The sequence below is a fragment of the Engystomops pustulosus genome, chromosome 10 (assembly GCF_040894005.1).
Source record: "Engystomops pustulosus chromosome 10, aEngPut4.maternal, whole genome shotgun sequence".
NCBI classification, from domain to species: Eukaryota; Metazoa; Chordata; class Amphibia; order Anura; family Leptodactylidae; genus Engystomops; species Engystomops pustulosus.
In genome coordinates, this window is record NC_092420.1 from 58,738,558 (window position 1) to 58,757,000 (window position 18,443).

An 18,443-nucleotide genomic window follows, 5' to 3' on the forward strand; every position below is an offset into this window, starting at 1 on the left:
AAAACTGGCAAAGGCCTTGTAAAGCGTACCCCTGCCAGTGCTGGACAAGCTGCCTGCTCTCCCTCACTACTTGTCCCGCAGAAGTACGCCCTCTGCCGCTAGCGCTGTCAGAAGGGAAATACTGTTTCAGCTTGTGCACCAGGGCCTGCTGGTATTCATGCATTCTCACACTCCTTTCCTCTCCAGGGATGAGAGTGGAAAGATTTTGCTTGTACCGTGGGTCCAGGAGAGTGAATACCCAGTAATCGGTGCTGAAATAAATTCTTTGAACGCGAGGGTCACGGGATAGGCAGCCTAGCATGAAATCTGCCATATGCGCCAGAGTACCAACGCGCAAGAATTCACTCCCCTCACTGGCCTGACTGTCCATTTCCTCCTCCTCCTCCAACTCCTCCAACTCCTCTTCTTCTGCCCATACACGCTGAACAGTGAAGGACTGAATAATGGTCCCCTCTTGTGTCTCGCCAACATTCTCCTCCTCTTCCTCCTCCGATATGCGCTGAGAAACAGACCTGAGGGTGCTTTGGCTATCAACAAGGGAATTTTCTTCCCCCGTCTCTTGTGACGAGCGCAAAACTTCCGACTTCATGCTGACCAGAGAGTTTTTCAACAGGCCAAGCAGCGGGATGGTGAGGCTGATGATGGCGGCATCGCCACTGACCATCTGTGTTGACTCCTCAAAGTTACTCAGCACCTGACAGATAACAGACATCCACTTCCACTCCTCATTGTAGACTTGAGGAAGCTAACTGACCTGACTACCAGTTCTGGTGGAAGTTGACATCTGGCAGTCTACAATCGCTCTGCGCTGCTGGTAAACTCTGGATAACATGGTTAATGTTGAATTCCACCTCGTGGGCACGTCGCACAACAGTCGGTGAGCGGGCAGTTGGAGGCGGCGCTGCGCTGCCCTGAGAGTGGCAGCATCTGTGCTGGACTTCCTGAAATGCGCACAGATGCGGCGCACCTTCGTGAGCAAATCAGACAGATTGGGGTATGTCTTGAGGAAACGCTGAACTATGAGATTTAACACATGGGCCAGGCATGGCACATGTGTCACTCTGCCGAGTTGCAGAGCTGCCACCAGGTTACGGCCGTTGTCACACACAACCATGCCTGGCTTCAGGTTCAGCGGTGCCAGCCACAGATCAGTCTGCGCCGTGATGCCCTGTAATAGCTCTTGGGCGGTGTGCCTTTTATCAGAGCTACCGACTGATGGCGACATGCCCACGGATGGTAATTCGGAGGAGGTGGAGGAGGGGTGGGCGGAGGAGGAGGCATAGTAGGTCTTTGAGACGTGGACCAAGGTAGGCCCCGCAATCCTCGGCAGTATATGACCAGCCCCAGGGTCAGACTCGGTCCCAGCCTCCACCAAGTTAACCCAATGTGCCGTCAGCGATATATAGTGGCCCACATGTCCATGGTCAGGTGGACCTTGTCAGAAACGGCGTTGGTCAGGGCACGGATGATGTTCTCTGACACGTGTTTGTGCAGGGCTGGGACGGCACATCGGGAAAAGTAGTGGCGGCTGGGGACCGAATACCGAGGGGCGGCCGCCGCCATGAGGTTTCGAAAGGCCTCGATCTCTACCAGCCTATAGGGCAGCATCTCCAGGCTAAGCAGTTTGGAGATGTGGACGTTAAGGGCTTGGGCGTGTGGGTGGGTTGCACTATACTTCCTTTTGCGCTCCAGCGTCTGGGGTATGGAGAGCTGAACGCTGGTGGATGCTGTGGAGGATCGTGGAGGCGAAGATGGGGTTTTCGCACGGGAGGTGTTTGGGCCGGGGTCCTGGGCAGGGGGCTGACTAGCAGATGACACAGGGGAAGGAGCAGTGGTGTGCCCGGATGGAGGTGAACGGGCTTGGTGCCATTGAGTGGGGTGTTTAGCATTCTTATGCCTGCGCATACTGGTGGTAGTTAAGCTAGTAGTGGTGGAACCCCTGCTGATCCTGATTTGGCACAGGTTGCACACCACAGTCCGTCGGTCATCCGGTGTTTCTTTAAAGAACCTCCAGACTTCTGAAAATCTAGCCCTCGCCACGGGAGCTTGACTATGGGAAACATCTGGCCCTGCCTCTCCGTCTGGCCCCACCACTGCCTCTTCCAACCTGTTCTGCTATAGGACTCGCCTCCGTCTCAGAAGCACCTCTGTCACCTCATCATCCTCCGATCCCTCAGTCTGCTCCCCCCTCGGACTTCCTGCCCTGACAACAACTTCACCACTGTCTGACAACCGTGTCTCCTCATCGTCGGAAAACCTGGGCATCGGAAAATAGCTCAGCAGCAACCAGACAAGTGGTTTGTGACTGTGGGAAGGGTCCAGAAAACAGTTCAGAGTATGCCGGTTCAAATGCCAAATTTTGCTGGGAGGGGGCAGACTGGGGGGAAGGAGGCTGAGGTGGAGGAGCTGGAGAAGTGCTGATTTCGGTGACATGGGTGGACTGCGTGGAAGAATGACTGGTGGACAAATGGCTAGAAGCATTGTCCGCAATCCACGACATCACCTCTTCGCACTGTTCTGGCCTCAACAGTGCTCTACCACTAGTCCCAGTAACTTGAGACATGATGAACCTAGGGAGTGTAGCTCTGCGGCGTTCCCCTGCTCCCTCATCAGCAGGTGGTGTTTCACCCCACCCACGCCCTCGTCCTCTACCCCTGGCCCTCGGGTTAAACATTTTCCAAATTAAAGTGTAAACTTTAAAGTTTATTTATTTATTTTTAAACAAAACGATGCTATCCTATTGCTATGGCTAGTTTCTAACCTACACTGACAGCACATAACTGGATTTTGTGCTGTGCCTAATGATTTTGAGTTATAAAAAGAAATAAACGTAAAAAAAAAAAAATCAGCAGACTGTGCCTAATTCAAATCAAACCCCTAATAAATTGTCCCACTTTGGTGTTTGAGGTGGATGTGTGTGTCACTAAGAGCTAAACACAACGGTCGCAAGTCTCCCAGCAAATTCCTCACAATATGGTACTAGCTGCACTACTAGTGGCAGCAAGCCCAGCCACAAGCAAACAAAAAAAAAGTAAACTAAAACATTATTGTAGCCCTAAGAAGGGCTGTTGGGTTCTTGTAGAATCACTCCTGCCTAACACTATTCTAATAGAACAGCCTAACGCTTTCCCTGACCAGCAGCAGCTCTCTCCCTAGCGGCATCCAGACAGAGAATGATCCGAGCAGCGCGGGCAGGGGCTAGTCTATTCCAGGGTCACCTGAGCAGGCCAGCCAACCACTGCTATCGACGTGTAAGGGTACCACGTCATTCTGGGTGGAATGCTCGAACGAGCATCAAGCTCGGACGAGTATGTTCGCTCATCTCTATTGTTAACCCCTTGAGATCTTCATAGTAATCAAATCAAAATGGAGGGGAAATTTAGAATGGTCAAATTTTGTTGGTTACACGTTCATTTAGCACTAAAATTTACACATATACAAAAGAGAAAAGAGAGAAAACCCATCTGAAAATTTGTTATGCAATTTCTCTAAAGTACAGGGACCCACATGTGGCCGTTACTTGTTTTATGGGGGCACAGCAAGACGCGGAAGGGAAGGAGGGACCTGCACCTGCCAATTTCATTATTGGGGCCATATGGTGGCATTTTTTTTGCGAGATGAGATGCTTTTTCCAGTGTTACCATTTTGGGGTTAGTATCCCCTATTGTTGTTCCCCGTACAGCCTAATAATTATGTTGTTATCTTTATTCTATGGGTCAAAACGATTACGAGGATACCATACTTGAATATTTTTTCTTACGTTTTACTAAATTTGCCAAATAAAACCCTAATGTGGGGAAACAGCTATCATTTTTGCATCACCATCTTCCAAGTGGCATAACATTTTTGCTTTTTTGGCTACAGAGCTGGTTGATGGCTTGATTTTTGTGGGACATGTTGTACTTTGGGCGGCACGGTGGCTGAGTGAGTAGCACTTCTGCCTTGCAGCACTGGGGTCCTGGGTTCGAATCCCACCCAGGTCAACATCTGCAAAGAGTTTGTATGTTCTCTCCGTGTTTGCGTGGGTTTCCTCCGGTTTCCTCCCACACTTCAAAAACATACTGTTAGGTTGTTTAGATTGTGAGCCCCATGGGGACAGGGACCAATTTGACATGCTTGTGCAGCGCTGCGTAATCTGTGTGCGCTATATAAATAAAGAATTATTATTATTTACTTTGTGGGACATGTTGCATCTTGTATGGCCAATCACTGCACTCTGTGACGTCATTGGAGGGCGGCGATCGGTTGCCATGGCAGCCTCATTGACACTTGTAGGCTTGCCGTGTATAATGATCTCTAATAGCCAGCAAATGGCATGCTATTAGAGATCAGCAGTAAAATTGCTATATACTGCAATACAGTAGTATTGCAGTATATAGTATTAGCAATCAAACCTTGCTGGGCTAAAGTACCCCGTAGGGTATGAAATAATGGTAAAAAAAAAAAAAAAAAAAAAAAATCATATAAAAGATGTAAAAAAAAAAAAAATGTAAAGTTTAAGTCACCCCCCCCTTCACTAGAACACATAAAAAATAAACCCTAAAAACCTAAACATAATAGGTACTGCAAAGCCACAAAAGGCCTATTACAAAGATTATTTCCGGCCATGAACACTGTAACGAAAACAGTGCCCAAATGTCCGAATTGCCACTTTCCCATCCATAAATATTTGAATTAAAAAAATTATCAAATAGTCATATAGGTCCCAAATTGACAAAAATTAAAACACCAGCACATACGAAAAAAAAAACACCTTACATAAGTCTGTACACCAAAGTGTGGCAAAATGGCAAATATTTTTATGTACAAAAGATTTTAATTTTTAAATCTATTAAAACCTAATAAAACCAATAAAATAAATTTAGTATTCCCGTGATCTTAGCGACCCAAAGAATGAGTAAGTGTCATTTGGACTGCAGAATAAACCCTGTAGAACACAACCCACAAGAAAATGCTACAAATGTTTTTTTGTCAATTTTACTGCACTTAGATTTTTTTCCAGTTTTTCAGTAGATTGCATGGAATATTAAATGTCACCACTAAAAAGTACAATTTGTCCCGCAGATAAGCCCTCACATATCTCTGTAAACGTAAAAATTAAAAAAAAGTTATTGATTTGCTCAATGCACCATAATAAAACTGAAAAACAAAAATAAAATTTCATGTTGCACATGACTTGTTCTTTTCCAGTTTTGTTTTATTAGGCTGACATGCCACGTGTAATTTTATTACAAATATTTGAAAAATAGAAAAGTGAAATTTTAGATTTTCTTATTAACATTTACTGGAAGGAAATCTAGAGTTCACTTAGGAACTATTAAATAAAATAATTAAATAAAGCAAATGTCCCATTAGCCATGTATTGTTCTAAATCCGCTTACATACCTGAAGTGCACAGGGCCTGCTCCTTGTGGTGCTGTCCAGAAAGCTGTGATAGTCTTTTTTAGGTTGCTATTTGTGTGACTGACAGCTGAATTCTAAACAGGGGAAAAAAGGAACGGTACATATGTAAATAATTCTATCCACAGAAAGAACGTTTTTGTAGAGGGTTTCAAAATTCTATTTATACAGTATGTAACATTTGAGGGCAAAGATTATACTACAATAAAATAGCTGCAAAAACACAACAACAAAAATTGTGTTCACACATTGTTAACACTGAGTTAACACTGTGTTAACACAACAGAAGCCAATTTCGTTAAAAAAAAACTAAGAAATAAACACTACAGTCTTGCATCTGACCATGGTTTTTGCTGGTATTGTATAAGAATGGAGCTTAGTTGTAATACACCACACACTACCCATGGTCAGATAAGGAGCTTTTATTTTAAAGAACCATAATTAATGAGAGGAGCCAAGACTTATCAGAGTAGCCATTTCAGGCAGCAGATAAAGGTGGTAAACCGATCAGTGATTAACCACTATCCAATCAAAAGTCATGGACAACCTACAATTCAGGGGCGTAACTTTAGGGGGTGCAGAGGTTGCGGTTGCACCAGGGCCCAAGAGGTTTAGAGGGCCCTTATGGTGTCACTTTCCTATATGAGAAGACTATTACTATAAACCCTACATTATAGCCAGGGGCCTGGCACAGACTTTACACTGGGGCCCATCAGGTTCTAGTTACACCACTGCTTCAATTCATAAAAAATAACAACATTTGATTTTGTTTATCACAGTGAACTTACTGGTTGTGTCCCACATGTTAATATTTGAGCGTTGGAATCTGAGGTGGTAAATATTCCAGTAATCCCATCGCCTCCCACTAAATGAGCTTGAATGAGGAATCCTTTATATGCATCTGAACTGGATTTTGATTGTAAGGACACTGAAGGGGAAAATAACGTAAGGATTAAAGATCTGTCAGGCTCAGTTATAAATGAAATATTTCTTGCCGAATAAGGTATTATGTATATGTGCTATAATTACCGTACTTCATACAATCTAGGAATTATATGGAGCCATGTTATAGCACCCATAGATTTCTATGGGGCCATGTAGTAGCACTGTGCACCTATAATTTAATACATTTATCTATTAAATAAAATTGTTCTTCCTCATTGGCACCATATAGAGTTTACAGAGGCCACAGGTTTATAGAACCAAATGGGTGGGGAGAATTTAGTGGGGTATGCCAAGCCACAGAACTCCTGGTGCAATTTTATGCCACACAGGGTCTGGTGTAGAATTGTCCGGGTGCCATAACACTGAAAGGCAGGAGCCATATCTTGTGTGACCAAAGAGGTGGGGGAACATAAATCTACCTCATTGATTCTCTAATACCTGGTGGTTAATGGGTAATGCAGGATTGCTGTAGCACATTATTATTGTTACTATTATACATAAACCTGTATTGAATATATGGAAGATTGTAACTGCTTCACCTGCACCTCCTGCAGAACCAAGTAAATTTACTGTACACCATGTGCATTTGTGCCCTGCTGTGCCTAGCCACACGGGAAATTATTATGACACATTTATATGAGTCACCTTATAACGGGTTGGTTTCCTAATTACAGTAACCAATCTCTAACAGTAACCAATGGAAAATGCAAATCTCCATATTTCCCCCTAGGTTTGATTCTCATTAAGACCCAGACACATACAGCAAAACTGAAGCATGTAACTCCTAACAAGGCGGCTTTAGTCCATAATCTCTCTAAGAAATGGTTTAGTTTATCAGAGAATATATTTTAAGTAACAGTGAAGGGAAACCTAAAATAATTAACCACTGCACTGCTGTACATTTCTTTGTCTTGGAAAATCCCTTTATTAAAAGGAAAATGTAGCAGATTTTCTGCAATGATTTGCATATTGAAAATCCGCTGCAGATTAACTGTGCATTGAAATCTATGTCAAAGATACTATGACCTCAGTACTAAGTATTACTGATGGGAAATTGATATAGAATTTCAAAACCACAGTCAGTTTTCTGCAGTGGATTTGGAGCAGATTTAGTTTATAATGCAAGAGTGAAAAGTCTTTGTGCTTTCATTGCAAAATCTGCATGAAACAGGGACTCCCACGTATCACATGCAGATTCACCTTTAAATTTCTTCTAAGATTTCAGTGCAGGTCTGAAGTTCCAAGACTCCATGTGCAGAAACATCAATGTGTTTAAATCATCAGAAATTGTGTTATAAATAATAATGAGTAAAGTATCAAAATTGAATTGTTAGAGCAAAAAGTTCCAGATTCAGGACCTAATAGTAATTAGATGCACCTGTCTTCCAAGTGGCCATCACATGTTCTCTCATGAATCACTATTGGAGTTCAAATTATAAAATTTCCCTACACTAAATCTCCAACAGCAGAATCACATCCTAATATCAGGAATTGAGTTTCACTCTTACCTGTTATAATGTCCCCTGGATTAAATGTTGTATTAGACACAGTGATGATATATGGCGCCGGAGAGGACTGAGGGACACTACCGCCATGAATTGGAAGCATGTTGTCACACGAAGCACTTATCTTTCCATTTGGCCATCCAACAACAACACTCAAGCATCCAGCCACACAAATGAGTATTGTCTTATGAATCTCCATTTATACCTGTAGAAATACAAAAGTTACAACAAGTTACACAACGCAAACACGTTTCTGTGTACATAGATTTATCAGCGCTTCTACAAAAGTTAAGGTAAATGGGTCCCAGTGCACCAAATCATTTGCTATAATATTAAAAATCTTGTTAAATTGGTCAACAGTTCTGTTACAAATAAGATCAAGATAGCTACTTCTCCATACAGCTGGAGACTTTGGATGCAAGTAATTCTGCTACACATTATTTTTTATTGGAACTTTCTGCCTATAATGTATAGCTGTGTATAGAAATATACAATATACAAACTAAAAACCATCTGTGACTGAACAAATATTTGGTGTGCTAAAATGGAATCAATGCATGAGTACAGATAAAAATGTAACTGACAGTAAATTGTATCTGAAGCAATCAACCCGTAATAGTGTTAACCTTTTGGCTATAAATAAGAATTAAAAGTCTTAAGCGTTGGAAAAAAAAAAAAAAAAAAAAAAAAAAAAATTATATATATATATATATATATATATATATTTTGTTTTCTTCTCTTCCCCCACTACCCAGCAAACATTTGGCTGCCGCACAGCTTGTGTATTAGATTTATGTGCAGAAAACACGCAGGATAATACAGCATCGGTGTAGTGTATGAGATTTATACAACTGGAGTAGTAGGAGGAGAGCACCCCCTGTTATCCACAGCTGCTTTAGGCTCAAACAGCATCTGAAAAACTGATTGTGTGGATGCACCCCTACAGAAAAGTCTGCAGCAGAAATGACTTTCTACTATGGATTTAATTTCCGAGGATCTCATTGCCCAATTCAACCTTTATAATGCAAAGGTCAAGCTCCATTCCCTGCTGAAGCAAAACCCTATTACAAAATGCATCACAAACCAGATGATTTTGGCTTGCAGGGTGAGTACTTGGGTGAATTGTACTAGATAGTCTTAGGGTATGGTCACACAGTGCGTTCTTGGACCAAGCATTTTTTTAATGCACTGAATACAAAGTTGTTTTAAACCGCACACGTTTTTGGGTATTTACCATGCGTTTGGCTGGTTTGAATTGTGTATTAACATTTTCACAGGTGCTTAAACTGCCACAAATGAAGATAAATGGATACAAACCACACACTGGTTCAGATACTCATCTAAATGAGGAGTATAACAGCAATAAAATCTCAACACATACAATTCTGTACTATTTTATAAAAGTAAACAAATTGATAAACTTTACATTAAAATTTGATGAATCATATAAAACTAGAAGCTTGGATTTGTCCTTGCTTAAAGGAATCACTGTTTTTATGCCTATTTGTTCCTGCTTTATGATTGCCAGTGTTTTAGAATTCTTAAACCTCAGATAGTAATAAGAAAGTAAGTGAACACTCACCAGGATGCTTGTCCAGTCAGGGCATAGGAGGTGTAAGGTAACACTACCTGGAGCTACACAAGTAACAGGTGGAGTAGGCAGGGAAGACAGACTGCTAGTGGACATCATCCAGCTCACAGGGAGGGGTGTATGTAAACCAGGCTGCACCTTTTGACAAAATCCTTTCAATTGCTCATTTATTATAAAAAATATTATTTGCCTTGACAGCCACAACTATGGAAGCTCATGTGACCAGTAATAATGGATTTTGTATTATACAGGAGTTTACTAATTTCTACTGAATAATGGATTGATTTATACAACTTTTCTTGCAACAACATTCCCTTATTTTGAGCCAACAAAGCACAAGCTCAAAATAATAAAAATGTGCATCAAAGGAAATAAAGTTAAAGCAAGTTTTTAAGTACATACAATAAAGCTGTAAATCATTTAACATTTTGAAGACAGATATTTTTAATTCCTCAGTACAGTGTACAGTGTACAAGCAAATGAGGGCAAGTTCCAATATGTGTTCTGGCTTAAATTTTGGAGTATCCTTTTAAAAACAGATGAATAACAAATCCGTTTTTCTCTCATTGATTTCAATGGACTCGCAATCTCGTCCGTATCCATTTTTACATATGGAAGACTGGGGTAATGGTAGATATTTAGGTGCAAGATCACACATCCAAGAATGTATTCATAAGCACAAAAAAACGAAAGCAGATGTGTATTGATGAACAGATAACAAACTTTATTGATTGGATAAATCTTTTGTTTAAAAACAATTAAAAAACCCTCCAAACAAGGGTGGGTGACAAAGATAGAAAAATTATCTATCTCTCCCCATTGTTCACTTGCTACATGGTAATATCATTTATTATTCATGTTTATCCTATGACATTGTTTGTTGGGCGTCATAGCTATGTTGTGTACCTATTAGAATAATATTGCATACTTCTGCGTTCCATAGCTATGTTGTGTACCTATTAGAATAATATTGCATACTTCTGCGTTCCATAGCTATGTTGTGTACCTATTAGAATAATATTGCATACTTCTGCGTTCCATAGCTATGTTGTGTACCTATTAGAATAATATTGCATACTTCTGCGTTCCATAGCTATGTTGTGTACCTATTAGAATAATATTGCATACTTCTGCGTTCCATAGCTATGTTGTGTACCTATTAGAATAATATTGCATACTTCTGCGTTCCATAGCTATGTTGTGTACCTATTAGAATAATATTGCATACTTCTGCGTTCCATAGCTATGTTGTGTACCTATTAGAATAATATTGCATACTTCTGCGTTCCATAGCTATGTTGTGTACCTATTAGAATAATATTGCATACCTCTGCGTTCCAACTTTTGTACCTTTTCTCTGGATGATGCAGCCGTGTATGACTTTTTGATAATTGTCTCTAGCACATGTAATTTTTCTATCTTGTTTAAATTTTGGGGAGATCTTTGTCACCCACCCTTGTTTGGAGGGTTTTTAAATTGTTTTTAAACAAAAGATTTATCCAATCAATAAAGTTTGTTATTTGTTCATCAATACACATCTGCTTTCCATTTTTACATATTCCATAAGACCTTCCGTTATTTGAGTGGAAATTAAAGAAAAGAAAAACGGATGGCTATATAATAATGAAAAACAGATTTTCACTAACTGACACTAACACAAAGCAAAGTATCTGTATTTATTAAATGGATCCATAAAAAAACGAATACTGTGCTTTTAATTTATCCATCAAGACATCTGCATAATTTAAAATCCGTTTTTTAAAAATGGAAACTGCTAAATGTAGGCCAAAACATATGGGAACTGGCCCTAGTCTTCCTCATTGGGTGTCACAAATAGAAGCTCATCATGCCACCATACTATACTGTAGAGTGGCACCTTTTTGAAAGCCAATCAGAGCAGACACCATCATGTGCCACCCGTGGAAACAGGCAGTATGTTGGCCTGATCCCACAGACTGCACACCTTGTATGCAAGAGGAGTCCTTGCAATATACCAAATTATGATGCAAGGACTTCTCGTCTCCCCGCCAGACAGCAGTGCTGGTCAGTGTTGGATCTGCCACGAGGCGAGGGAGAGCAGAGGTGAGTATTACTTTTATTATTTTCATACTGGCTTGCTGTATGATAATAAAATTCTAGAGGGGGCTGTAGATCATTAAACTATGGGAAACGATATATATATAGTTATCTGAGCTCAAAATCTTCTTATTGTTTCCTTTTACTTTTTAAAATTCACTCCACAAAGTCAGTACAATTTCACAGATCCTCTGATTAGAATAAGCCACTATTCAGACGACCACCACTATGTTTTTATCCTCCTTTGTTCACAATACTCGTCATGGCAGATCACTGGAAGAAATTTACACGTAGATAGCATAGTACGTTCTTGACAGTTAAGATTTATTTGGTATAAAATATACTCACAGACATGTAGTTTAAAATGCTGTCTCTGACACTCTCAAATTTGGTGATTCTATGTTCAATGTACCGTATGTTTCCTGAATTGTAGAGAAATTTAATAAAAATTCTAAAATATAGCTTATTTTTGGAAAGGGCCTAGTTAACAGTACATTTGTACCAACAGACACACACACACAATTGCTCTCACACTAGAACACGGACTGTTAATTTTTACTGGATATTTACTCTCCTGTGGAAAGCCAATCTTTATTTTCATTCAACTCTCCCAAGCCAATGAGAATCTCCATGGGTAATGAGACTTCATTTAAGCTGGTAAGTTCCTATCTTTTTACTTATGCACCTTACCAATCTAATCTTGTATCTTCTCCTTAGATCATAATTACACTCCTGTATCTCTTATTACTGCGTATATATATTTTGTTATCGCAACTGACTCATTAAGGATCCTTTCGAAGTTTGACATTTCGGGATACAACAAAAAATTTTGTTTAAAAAGCAGTGGTGGCCACGTAGTAAGAGCATGCCTCCAGCATTATGTATAGCCCACACAATAATACAGCTTTACACAATGTCATAATCAGAGGCATGTTCCTACTATGTGGCCACCACTGCTTTTTCAACTAAATGTTTTGTTGGATCCCGAAATGTCAATTTTTGAAATGATCCCAGATGAGTCAGTGGCGATTACAAAATATATATAGGATAGTAAAAAGAGAAATTTGATTGAAGGGTTGTCAGGAACCAGGGGTAGTGGACCCACTGGACCACCACAGACGATAACGTAAGTCGATACCTGGTAGCGGAGTCTAAGTGGCATGCAGTTTTCCCCAGAGCAAAGTGGTTTGGACTTACTGCAGCGTGGTACCACCAGGTCGCTCCACAGGCGCAACTTAGTCCGCAGCGGTGGCCGAGGCGAGGTACAGAATCAGGATACAGGCATGGAGTCCGGGTAAGGCAGAAGGTAAGGACAGGCAGCATGGGATCAGACTCAGGGACATAGCAGAAGGTCAGGGCTGGCAGCAAACGAGGGAAGTCGAGAACAGAACTGAGATAACAACAGGAAATCGCCATAAACGCAAGGGACATAAGGAACAAGCTTTCTCCAAGGCACAAAGCACGAAGATCCGACAGGGGACACAGGAAGGGGACAGGAATTTAATAGGAAGGCAGCCGGCCAGCACCAAATATCGGCGTGCTGGCCCTTTAAATCTCAGAAAGGCGGCGTGCGTGCTAGGAGGGGGACGAACGCGCTGGAGCGAGAAGACCGCCAGTGGAATGTGAACAGGCGAATGAGGCTGCTGCAGGGAAGTGGGAGCACAGGGACGCAAACGAGAGCGCCTGCGACCCTGGATATATAAACATTACTAGTTTTTGGCTATAAATATATATTACGACTATACAGGCTATATATGTATATAAAGATCAAAAAAATGTATTGCGGCACTGCAACACATGAGGGTAGGGTGTCTGCTGTTGAGAAATGGCCTATCCCTACATAAATACCAAATAGAAATTCAGCGGTACACCATATAGTGAAAATAAATTAAATGGCCATTTTCCCATGCCACTATGTTTCAGCTTCTAACCAAAGCCTTACTGTGTGGGGTTATATGGTACTGTATGTATGTGTGTATATATGGTGTGAATATTCTGTATGTATGTGTGTGTATATGGTGTATGGTGTATATATACTGTAAGTGTGTGATTGGAACTCATTATGAGTATACAAATCTCTATATTTTTAAGGGGAAAAGGGGGCCCATTAAATAGTCTGCTATGGGGCCCTGTCTTTCCAAATTTTGTCCCTGAATGGGACTGTGTGGGTATATTATCAGCACGTTCTAATTATTTTGTAAATGCTTTTTTGTCTGTAAATTAAGTGGTCCAAATATAGCAGGGATTCAGGGTATAGCATGGTGGGGCAATATAAATTTTTTTGCTAAACATCAAAATACCTAGAATTGGCCCTAGCACTGGTACTGTATTGACTGTTGAAGTGCCAGCACTAAAGTTCAGCCAGCAGATGGGAAGTTCTTGCATCATATTTTGGTATAATATAAGGACTGTAATTTTAAGGACTACTTCTTTTGTAGCTGTGTTAGCAGGAGTTTCCATGGACCATGTTATTATGAACAGAAATGTTATCAAGCTACTTGCTGCTGTCTGTAGCTTGTAGAGTTAGTCTCTGCACACTGCTGCTTGCCAGCAGGAAGTGCCTGTGTCTGAGCTGGTCTTGCAATGCAGCGGGGAGGGGCAGGAAGCAGAGAGCACTGCAGTGTGCAGACAAGAGAAGCTATTCATGAGAAGAATCCGACCATAGTCAAAAGATCTAAAATTGATTTTCAGGGCAACCAAATTGTAAACACCAGTTTAGCGACAGTTTGGAGTTAAATCTGTGAAATGTTGTATTTTGTTAGTATCAGTGAATTAGAGAATGAGTTATTTTGTTATCCTGAGTATATTTAAGAATCTTGCCTTTGTGGGAATAGCCCTTTAAGGGCAATTTTTCTCACAGACTTGTTTGCTGTACATTTGTTAAAAAACTGATCAGTTTTGTTTCTACTTTGTATCCGAATAAGGTTTTTTGACATCCGTATGGCATTCGCTGTCAATTGTTTTTTTTCATGGTTTTTTTTTTTTTTGCGGACCAATAGATTTCTATGGTCTTCTGTGATCAGGCTCAAATTTTTTTCAGTGGACCATGAATCCATTAAAAAACACATAGAAAATAAAGAATCAGAATCCTATCTGTGAAAATCTGAGACCGCATACTGAGAAAAAAAGTTCTTTGTAATAGTAAGACTCGAGGGAATCCAGCTGCTACAAAACCCTCAGAAGTAATAATGTATTATACAGTGCTATTGGAAATCAATATGTAGATTCAGCACTCCAGAGACAGTTACTTATTGCATCTGTCAGGTAATTGCCAGAGGACATCACATGAACTGATGAAACTTGAGATCTGATTGGTTGCCATGGGCAACTAGAGCAGTTCTCCTCTCAGACACTTGTGATAAATCCCCCGATAGACAAAGTGACAAAGACACTGAGAGAGACGGTCAGAGACAGTCACTGAAAGAGATGGTCAGAGACATTCACTAAAAGACATATTCAGTGACAGTCACTAAAAGAGACAGTCACTGAAAGAGAAGATCAGAGACTGTCACTGAAAGAGACGGTCAGAGACAGTCACTGAAAGAGATGGTCCGAAACAGTCACTCAGCGATGGTCAAAGACAGAGAAGGTCAGAGACAGAGATGGTTAGCGACAGTCACTTAAAGAGATGGTCAGAGACAGTCACTCAGAGATGGCCTCTGAGAGAAGGTCAGAGACAGAGACAGTCAGTCAGAGAGAGAGAGACACAGAGATAGTCAGGGAGAGAGACAGTCAGAGAGAAAGATAGAAACATATAAAATATTTTTTGTTAACCCATTCCAATTTATCATAGCTAAATTCAGTTATTTCCTATCCCGGGCACCGCCGGGCTCTACAGCTAGTAGTAAATAAAGTTAGGCTTTAAAAAACACACACATTCTCTGAAGGAGCACACAATGAAAAATGTTCCTGTACATGGATTGAAGACTTGCTGTCATCTGATTCAATTTTCGAAACCTAATTTAAAGGCAAGAGGAAAGGGCTTGGCCCAATTTCCTATGTTTTTCAGTTGAAAGGAATATGCGATTGCGTTTTGAAAACATATTGCGTTTTGAAACATAATTCAAACACAACACTTAGGAGCCTCTAAGTGTTGTGTTTGAATTATGTTTCAAAACGCAATTAATATGCACCGTGTGAACATTTCCTTACCGCCATGAGACTCCATACGTCATGGAGGTGCTTCAGGGGCTGAGCTCTCTCCATACAAAGCAGCTTTCTGCTGTTTTAAGGTAGCTGCACACCCATGCATGCCATGGATACTGATCTGTTCAGGACAGGAGTCAGAGCATCGTACAGGAATATCATGCAAAGTCTCCCTTTCTGTGCTGCTTCATATTTATGTGTGATGTTAGGACTCCTGTCCTCTTGCAAAGTGGGTAGTCTGTGGGATCGGAGCAACATACGGGCCTGTTTCCGCAAGCAGCTGTAGTGTTCATGAGCACTGAAGGAGAAAGAGCAGAAATAATGTGGCAATCACCAGTATCAGACAAATTCTTTATTTCAATCCAACAGCAGCATGAGGATAGCAAACACATTATGGAGGTGATGGGCCGTTTTGCACAACAGCACTTTCCTAAGTCTGTGACATCATCATAGGAGGCGGGGAGCTCTGTTATATGTGTCGGCATCATCACCCAGCAACCATACAAACAAACCCCCCCCCCCCCACATGATGATTAAGTTTAGTAGGCTAGGTAGTTTATTGACTTACATATTCTGCCAGGATATATATTTCAGTTTTTTAACTCCCCTCCACCCTCTAACATTCCCATTAGTCATTAAGATGTGGTCTGTACTTAAGATGCACAACATCATTCTACAAAACTATAAACTATAATCTCTAGTGAGTGCTACAGGAATACTCCATCTACAATACTTTTAATGTTCAACAAAGTGGATGAGTTCCACTTATATCTAACTTTAGAAGAGGTTGCTGTATAGGAGCATAAAGGTGGGGGCTGAGAGCTGAGCAGTCTGCAGCACAGACAAGTCAAATATTGTTTTTTGAAATGCAGCCAAACCAAAGCCCAACCCCTGGGACTACAAAGAGGATTTTGTTAGGATGCAAGGTAAGTTATAACACACAATTATATGGTATTGCAAATGCTTAGAAAAGACAGAAAGACATATTTGCACTGCAGGTGTGATTGGCTTTTACAACCTGTCCTTAGTGAAAATTAGGCCCTGGTGACAGGTTTTTATAGTCCAACCAACGCACTAGTAATCTTCTAATATCCTTGATACTCCGTGTTTCTATGTGATTTAAGCAAAGCTAAATCTTTAATGGGAGTTTTCCCCCATTTTACTATAAAGTTAAGTTTTGATTTTATTTTCACACTAAGAATTTCTGTGTATATAATTGAGATGCATCTTACTTTAAGATCAGATCTCAAAAAGTTGCTGAATTTACTTTGAAAATCCATTTTATCTTTACTCCTTACAGAGACTGCCAATTAAGGCTGCCTTGTAGGCATGTGGACATTTAAAGTCATTGACAGTCCAATAGGGGATTCTGGGAAAACATGCAAATAAGGTTTACTCTGGAAGTTGTGTTGCATGATTCTACTGGCTTACATGCTGCATGGCAGTGCTTAACCTGACTGATGAGAAAGAATGACAGAATGGTGTCCATAGAAGAGGTAAATAAGACCCTGGTCTGGAATCCAGGGCCAAAAGAACCCAAGCAAGTTACTGGAAGGCTACCTTGCCACCAATAACATTGAGCTAGTGTGCCGTAAGGTCATGTATTGCCTTAAACACAGCTTCAGGTGTCTACCATGGCATGCACTGTTCTACAAAGGGGCAGCTGCATGATCAGCTGATATTGTCCACTAAATGTAAGTAAAAGCTAGTATACACACTAAAGAAACATTAATATGTTCTTCTTTCCAGATACGTAAAGGGGTTTAAATCCCCTAGTGATGTTTACGCAATAAAGCTCATTTTAAAACCTCTTACTTTACAATTTTACGCAGTTTTGAGCTCCTAAAACTGGTTAGCAGCGGTTGGCTGGCCTGATCAGGTGACCCTGGAATAGACTAGCCCCTGCCCGCGCTGCTCGGATCATTCTGTGTCTGGATGCCGCTAGGGAGAGAGCTGCTGCTGGTCAGGGAAAGCGTTAGGGTGTTCTATTAGAATAGTGTTAGGCAGGAGTGATTCTACAAGAACCCAACAGTCCTTCTTAGGGCTACAATAACGTTATATTTTCCTTTTTTTTTGGTTTGCTTGTGGCTGGGCTTGCTGGCATTAGAAGTGCAGCTAGTACCATATTGTGAGGAATTTGCAGAGAGACTTGTGTTTAGCTCTTAGTGACACACATATCCACCTCAATACAATACAATAGCGTTATATTTTCCTTTTTTTTGGTTTGCTTGTGGCTGGGCTTGCTGGCATTAGTAGTGCAGCTAGTACCATATTGTGAGGAATTTGCAGGGGGACTTGCGACCGTTGTGTTTAGCTCTTAGTGACACACATATCCACCTCAAACACCGAAGTGGGACAATTTATTAGGGGTTTGATTTGAATTACGCCGAGTCTGCTGATTTATTTTTTTTTTACGTTTATTTCTCTTATAACTCAAAATCATCTGGCACAGCACAAAATCCAGTTGTGTGCTGTCAGTGTAGGTTAGAAACTAGCCATAGCAATAGGATAGCATTGTTTTGTTTAAAAAAAAAACACAAAAAAACACAAAATAATTTGAAGTTTACACTTTAATTTTGAAAATGTTTAACCCGAGGGCTAGGGGTAGAGGACGAGGGCGTGGACGTGGGCGTCCAACTACTGCAGGGGTCAGAGGCCGTGGTCCTGGGCGGGGTGAGACACCACCTGCTGATGAGGGAGCAGGGGAACGCCGCAGAGCTACACTCCCTAGGTTCATCATGTCTCAAGTTACTGGGATTCGTGGTAGAGCACTGTTGAGG

The 18,443-nt window shown here is 41.0% G+C and overlaps 1 protein-coding gene across 3 annotated transcripts in view; it reads right to left on the reverse strand.

The window, feature by feature from the left end:
- LOC140103747 (putative ferric-chelate reductase 1) overlaps positions 1-18,443 on the reverse strand; it is a 73,928-nt gene that overhangs the window by 25,689 nt on the left and 29,796 nt on the right. For 2 of the 3 annotated variants that reach the window (XM_072126972.1, XM_072126970.1), the window contains exons 1-4: positions 9,433-9,557; positions 7,854-8,055; positions 6,189-6,328; positions 5,386-5,477 (exon numbers count right to left, since the gene is read on the reverse strand). In XM_072126972.1, the coding sequence (XP_071983073.1) occupies positions 5,386-5,477; positions 6,189-6,328; positions 7,854-8,049 (428 nt within the window). In that variant the 5' untranslated portion in view covers positions 8,050-8,055; positions 9,433-9,557. Of the gene's footprint in view, positions 1-5,385; positions 5,478-6,188; positions 6,329-7,853; positions 8,056-9,432; positions 9,558-18,443 lie in introns of those variants that run through there. The other variant, XM_072126971.1, reaches the window with a different exon arrangement.